The 7,500-nt window shown below is 49.5% G+C and overlaps 1 protein-coding gene across 1 annotated transcript in view; it reads left to right on the top strand.

The window, feature by feature from the left end:
- The window catches only part of brip1 (BRCA1 interacting helicase 1), a 20,684-nt gene that overhangs the window by 250 nt on the left and 12,934 nt on the right, over nucleotides 1-7,500 (top strand). The window contains exon 2 of the mRNA XM_083697618.1: nucleotides 502-663. Coding sequence (XP_083553744.1) covers nucleotides 502-663 — 162 coding nt within the window. The remainder of the gene's footprint in view (nucleotides 1-501; nucleotides 664-7,500) is intronic.

Here is a 7,500-nt window from a genome sequence, read left to right as displayed (position 1 = left end):
TGTGGTCTGGTGTGGTGTGGTCTGGTCTGGTCTGGTGTGTGTCTATGTGTGACCGAGTTTTTCCTTTTACAGAGTGAGAACATTCTCTTCCTTAAAGAGCATTTTTTAGGTTGAGACACCAAATCAGTATTGATTAATTCGTATCTACAGTAATTGTCTGCTAAATGCCATAAATGTAATTCAAAATGTTTATCATCACCCACAGCACAACACCATTATTTTTTTACTGAAAAGAAATACTTAAAAATTGCTCTAACATTCCTGCATGTTCAATAGTTGATACCTGTGGTCCTCTGTGGCTCTGTTGGTAGAGCAATGTGCTAACAATGCTTAGTTTATGGGTTTGATTCCCGCTGGGACCATATATACTGAAATGTATGCACTCACTGCAATGTAAGTTGCTTTGGATAAAAGCGTCAGCTAAATGGCGTATATAATAGTTGATACCTGCGCGCTTGCGCCCGCAGTATCTGTTCCTGAGCTCTGTGCTGCCCCCTGCAGGTGTGGGTGGGTACCATCGGCGAGGGCCCCCAGGGGCGTAAGCTGTGTGCCACCTTCCAGCACACGGAGACATATACCTTCCAGGACGAGGTGGGAGCCCTGCTGCTGAGGGTGTGCCAGGCCGTGGACCGGGGCGTGCTCTGCTTCCTCCCCTCCTACAAGGTGTGAGTGTGTGTGTGTGTGTGGGGGGGGGGGGGTCTGTCTCTGTCTGTCTTTGTCTGTCTCTCTCTGTCTCTCTCTGTCTGTCTCTCTCTGTGTTAGTGTTATATCCGTAGTTCCCCCCTCTCACCAGCAGGAGGAGGAAGAGACCACAGGTTGAAAATGGAAAGCCAGCCACTGGATTCCTTGTACTTGTTCTCAATGCTCCCTGACCCCCCTCTCTCCAACCACCCCCTGTCTGTTCGCTAGGGGACTTGAACGCACACACACACACACACACACACACACACACACACACTGTCGACACACTTGGTGTCAGTTGAATGGGATTCACAAATGAGGAGTTCCTAAACAATAACTAATAACCAGCAGTGATGGACTCCTGTCAGAGATGTGTCCTCCCCGGACAACCCTCCCGAACAACGCCACACGCCACATTATGCCCCGGATCCCCTTTCGGTTAGCTAGCACGCTGACATTGTGCGTTTAAGGGCCCATTGATAAATACGGGGTGCTTCTTTTGTTTATTATGTGGTTCTTGGCCGATGAATTATTTGATTTTTTTTTTCTTTTGAAGCTCTGTTGTCACTCCGGTTCACTTAGGGACCAGATGTCTCTCTCTCTGTGTGTGTGTGTGTGTGTGTGTGTGTGTGTGTGTGTGTGTGTGTGTGTGTGTGTCTGTGTGCACTGCAGTGTGTTTGTGCTGTGCAAGCATGTAACGGTTTGTATGCCTTTTTTGGGGGAATTTTCTGTGTGTGTGTGTGTGTGTGTACACAATGCAGTGTGTATTATTTCAGTAAAACACACCATATAAACTCAAGGATTCTCTACATCCATACACTCTATTTGTTCTTTTCATTTTTTTTTGCCGTCCACTTTCAATATCAAGTGACCCAAAACTTGAAAAAAAAAAAAAAACTAAAACAAGTTTCTCTTTTTTTCTAGCGATGACGCCAGCCAGCCATAGAATAACTCTGATCTGGGGGATGTTTTTCATTATTGATGGACGTGTAGGACCTCTATGCTGATGCATTAATATTTAATCTGCAGTCAGCGCTTTAAGATGAGGAGCCGGGGTATTAATTGGAGCCTGTGGAGCCAGAGAGTCCCCTGTGTGTGTGTGTGTGTGTGTGTGTGTGTGTGTGTGTGTGTGTGTGTGTGTGTGTGTGTGTGTGTGTGTGTGTGTGTGTGTGTGTGTGTGTGTGTGTGTGTGTGTGTGTGTGTGTGTGTGTGTGTGTGTGTGTGTGTGTGTGTGTGGACAGAAGATGGGTCGTTGTCTCCAGACGGCCCTCTTCTCTGTGTCTGGACGATGCCTATCAGCCCCCCGTGCAGCCTTAGAGAGCAATGAGAGCATCTCATACACACAGCTGGGCACGGTAGGCGCCCCTCTAGGCTCTGTCTGCCGCCCTCTGACAGTGTGACACACTCCCGTCTGACACACACACACACACACACACACTCACTTTGGACATACAGTACAACTCAAGTACACACACACACACACACATAGTGTATATACCAGCCCCCTACACTATACACACACATACACACACACACACACACAGGCTCCTCAGCCCCCCCCCCCTCCCCCGGAGCTGCGGTTTTGTAGCACTTGTGCCTCAACAGCCCCCCAGTTAATGCCCATCAAAACCACACAGCAGCCCCCTCGCCGTCTGGCCCCACCGCAAAGAGTACCAACACACTCCACGGGGGTAGTCGGGATGGGGGGAGATCGGTGGGGGGAGATAGGGAGGGATGGTTTATTAAAAATGCGGAGGTTTTTGCAGAGGTGAAAAGATCTGGGGGGAAATGCAAGATGCTTTTAAAGCAGATTAAGATAAGGAGGCCATTAGGGGTGATGTCGCCTCGCTGTCTGTGTGAAGACGCATCCGCGCTGGCGCCTAGGCCTGGGGGGGGCGGGGGGGTAGGGGGTGGAGGGGGTAGGGGTAGGGGGGTGGAGGGCGGCTCAGTGAGTGTTTGTGTCATATCAAAGTCAAAGTGGACTGCAGGGTGAGCCTCTGCACACGCACATACACACACATACACACATATACACACACACTCACACCCCCCCCCCGCCTTGCTGTCTCCCAGCCATGCTCAGAGATACAAAGGTGTGTGTGTGTGTGTGTGTGTGTGGGTCACCTTGCTCAGACAAGCATATTTGTCTTCGCTGTTCCAACGGAGATGATGTGTTGTATGGCCTTTAACGGTGGAAACTTGAGGCGCTGCTGTTGCTGTATAAGTGTTTCTCTAACCTTTACCTCAGGAATAGTTTCCGTGCCCACCATTGTCTTTTACATCAGTCTGCGGCTAGGGCGTCTTTGACTTCAAGAAGGGCCTCATCCGTGTTTTTTTTTTTATTTGTATATTAAGCAGTTCTTTATTTTAAAACCCCCATTTTACCTCACATCGTTGCTTTTATGGCGGACATGTTGTCCTGAGTACCAAACCAGGTCCCAAGCTTGGCTGCCCGTCAGGGTTCGTCTGAAACTGTAAATCGGCCTTTAGTTTCTGTACTTGAAACAACCTTCAAAACGTACTCAAATTAGATTCTCTTGTCTGTTGGTCAATTTAAGACCTTGATGAAGGATCTGTCATCTGAGGAATGTACGTGTTTTTTTAAATGTATTCTATTGTGTGCATTGTTGTGGTAATTGTTTGTCATTTTAAATCTTTTTACTTTTTATTGTTCAAGTTGTGGGATGGGCTCCCCTGAAAAAGAGACCTTGGTCTCAGTGGGACATCCTGAATAAACAATAGCTTTTCCAGGAGACACTGTGAAAGTTTATCAAACAGCTTTCTTTTGTTATACCTCAATTAGCATCGTTGAAATTACAAACCAAAATCTCCTCAGAGAAACTAACCGTAACCCTGAACAATTAAGGAGAAATCCCCCCCATCGCGCTGCAGATTGCAGTCTTTCTTGATCAGTTACTCCTACTAATCGTTGACTGTGGAGATCCTTGGTGTTTGTGGTGAGTGTGTGTCTCTGTCTGTCTGCGTGTCTCTCTATGTCTCTGTCTGTCTGTGTCTCTGTCTGTCTGCGTGTCTCTCTGTGTCTCTGTCTGTGTCTCTGTCTGTCTGCGTGTCTCTCTGTGTCTCTGTCTGTGTCTCTGTCTGTCTGCGTGTCTCTCTGTGTCTCTGTCTGTCTGTCTGTGTGTATGTGTGAGCATGAGTGTGTCTCTGTCTGTCTGCCTGCCTGCCTGTCTGTCTGTGTCTCTCTCTGTCTGCCTGCCTGCCTGTCTGTCTGTCTGTGTCTCTCTCTGCCTGCCTGCCTGCCTGTCTGTGAGGCATGGACACCACCCGCTGTAGTGATGGTGGCTGTAATATTTGGCAGCTGAATAATTTACACACACACACACACTAACACACCACACACACACTAACACACCACACACACAACACGTCTAACCCTCTGGGTGGGGGTGGGGGGGGGGACCCCTTCCATTATTCAACAGGAGCTCAGAGAACCGCGACATGTCACATGGCACCACAACACCAGTGCCTCTCTTGTCACTGCGTCTCGTTGGACGTTGAGATCCGTTCCCTTCCTCCCCCACCGTAATACATACACACACTACACACACACCCACACATACACACCCACACATACACACATATCCATACACACACTACACACACACATACACACCCACACATACACACATATCCATACACACACTACACACACACCCACACATACACACCCACACATACACCCACACACACACACACCCACGAACACGCACACACACATATACATACACGCACGCACACACGCATATTGTATATAGAAGCGCCCTACACCACCATATCACCTAACCCTAACCTGTGCAACGCAGTAAAAGCCCAGAAATGATACATTTAATTATTCACCACTTGTTGTGCTTTTTCACGAGTGTGCTAAATACTCCTCTCCCCCTCTCCCTCTCCCCCCCCCCTCTCTCTCTCTCTCTCTCTCTCTCTCTCTCTCTCTCTCTTGTTGTTGCGGTAACAGACAGCTTCTGTCTGGTGCTGGTGTGTTGATGTGCTGTCTACCCAACACCATAGGAACAGAAGTCCAAATCAGGATTTATATGTATTCATTCATGAATTTAATTTCAATTCACATCATGCTGTGTGTCTGTGTGTGTGTGTGTGTGTGTGAATTGTTAAGAATTGACCTTTAACCTGTTGAGGAGTATAAATGAGTGTGTGTGTGCGTGTACTTACTGTATACTTTGTGTGTTGTATACTTTGTGTGTAGTGTGTAGTGTGTTGTGTGTGTGTGTGTGTGTGTGTGTGTGTGTGTGTGTGTGTGTGTGTGTGTCCTGCCCCCACAGTAGGGGTGCCGCTGGGCCCCTCCTGTCGTGTGTGCACCTGAGCGCCAGCCGACTGTGCAGATTGACATTTTGCAGTAGCGCTGCGAACCGGCGCCGGGCCCTGTGGAAACCCACCCTGTCAGATAATGTCCCTAAATTAGACATGAAGGCCATATGCTCATCACACAGACACACACCACTCTGTCATAGACTCACACTCTCACTCACCTTACAATGCTAGCTGACACAATCACAAACGTGTGTGTGTGTGTGTGTGTGTGTGTTAACGGGTGTTCTCAGTCTCCTTAGTTCAGGTCTCCCTGGCCCGACCCGGGCCACCGTCGCCTTAGTTCAGGTCTTCCGGGCCACCGTCGCCTTAGTTCTGGTTTCCCGGCCCGGCCTGGCCCACCGTCGCCTTAGTTCTGGTTTCCCGGCCCGGCCTGGCCCACCGTCGCCTTAGTTCTGGTCTCCCGGCCCGGCCTGGCCCACCGTCGCCTTAGTTCTGGTCTCCCGGCCCGGCCCACCGTCTTTGGGGCTTCAATCCAGGAAAAATGTGTCCATAATGAAATGACGGAGACAGACATACAGAGTGGTGTTTACTCACAGTCTCTGAGAGATAAAAGCATTAGGGACCATTACCCCCCTAGCAAGCCCAGGGGGGTTGCCCCCAGAGTGGCATTGGATTGTATTTGCCCCCACCCCACCCTCCACTTCGCTTTTATAAGGCTTTACAAATTACAGCTCAGGGACTATATAAACAACAAGCTTTGCACAAGGACTCTTTGTGCTTGCAATGTGTCCCCGTGTCTCACACACACACACACGTCTTTTAAGAGACCTGGCGTTGTTTTATGATCGTGTTACGTTCAGGTTATTATCAGGTTACCCGTCGTTCTCCCGGGCAGAGATTTATAATAATAACGTCAGCTGCATCTAAGGGGACGATCGAAAACGCTGAGTACCGTGCCCCCCACACACACCCCCTTTCAATTATATCGGTGAGAGCTAGCCGTCGCCATCTCCCCAGCCTCCTCCTCTGTCGTTTCTCATCTCTCTTTCTTCTCACCCTCCTCTCCTCTCCTCTTTTTTTTCTTTTTTTGTTATTCCCCTCTTCCTTGAGGAATCATCGTCCTTCCACAAGCGCAGCCTGCCAGATAATGGCTGTTTTGTTCAGCACCAGATACGGAACATAACCTGAATAATTCACCCCCATGTTCTAAGTACGAGGGGGGGGGGGGGGGGGGGGGGGATCAGATTGAAGAGAGCCATCACAGGACAACCGCGAGCAGAGTGAGTCGTAAACAGAGAGAGAACAGAGAGAGAGAATGCTCTCTTGTCGATGTTAACGCCACAGCGTTTTCAGTTGGGGGGGGGTTTTTTGGGGTGAAAAAAAAGCCGTCATGTTTTATTGATGGGACCCGGCCCGGTTGTTATTTGGAGGCGCCGACCCAATGAAATCCCGCCCCGGGCGTTGTTGCTTCGTTTCACAATCACAGGCCAGTCACCTTGCCGTGTGAGGAGCTGTCTGCACTCTTGTCGTTGTTGTCGATAGTTTCTCCGCGTCCGCCATTGTTGCTGTTGTTGTTGTTGTTATTTTCCTCCCGCTGTGCTACAGTTGATGTTGTTGTTGTTTTTTCTTTCTTCAGAGCTGACTTCATTTCGATGTTATATCTGAGTGATTTGACTGTTCCGTATGCACATAAACAGCACAGGTTCACACTTTAGAAATGGGGCAAGGAGACAAGGCCCAGAAGAAGCCTCCCCTCCTCCCCTCCTCCAGGGGAGGCTGGTGGAGGTAGAAAAATTGGAGGACGGGGCTCATTGTAGTGCATGGAACGGAATAAGGCATCGTTCCTCATTCTGTTCCATGCATTACAATACCATTCCTAATCCCCCCCCCCCCCCCCCCCCCCCCCCCATGCCCTCCTCCCTCTGTACCCCCCCGGCTCCAAGCTGGGAACCCTGGGGCCCAACACTCTCCCCCGGCCGTGTTGTGTGAGAGGAAGTTTTTCTGCTGACTCCAAGTAGAACTTCTACTTGACCCTTCCAACACATTTCCGAGCCAGTGAAGATGAGCTTTGATTGTGAAGCCATGCTTATTCGAGGGTGAAATCCGGCGTGGGTTAGAGACATGAGGAGAGAGGCTCTTGGCTTTTAGATCAATGTTCCTCCCTGGAGAGGCGCTTTTTTTTTTTTTCCTCTTTTGCGCTAACAATAGTGCAGCAACAGTGATTTTATTATGGAGGGAGTTTAAGCGCACCAACTTTCTGCCAAGCGGGAGGGAGGAGGAGAGAGAGGGAGGGAGAGAGAGAGTGAGTCCTGCGCCATGCTGTGAATGTTTCTCTGCGTCCTGAGAGGTCGCTAGGCCAGTAGACCGACCTCTGCATTTACATGAACCAGGGGAGGCTGGTGGAGGTATAAATCAGAGGACGGGCTCATTGTGATGCATGGAACGGAAACGTGTGTTTTGATACCATTCCTCATTCCATTCCATGCATTACAATGAGCCACGTCCTCCGATATCTACCTCCACCAG

Source organism: Argentina silus (genome assembly GCF_951799395.1).
Source record: "Argentina silus genome assembly, contig: scaffold_121, whole genome shotgun sequence".
NCBI classification, from domain to species: Eukaryota; Metazoa; Chordata; class Actinopteri; order Argentiniformes; family Argentinidae; genus Argentina; species Argentina silus.
The sequence above is the reverse complement of the archived record's forward strand: the minus strand, read 5'-3'. Positions and strand labels throughout refer to the sequence as shown.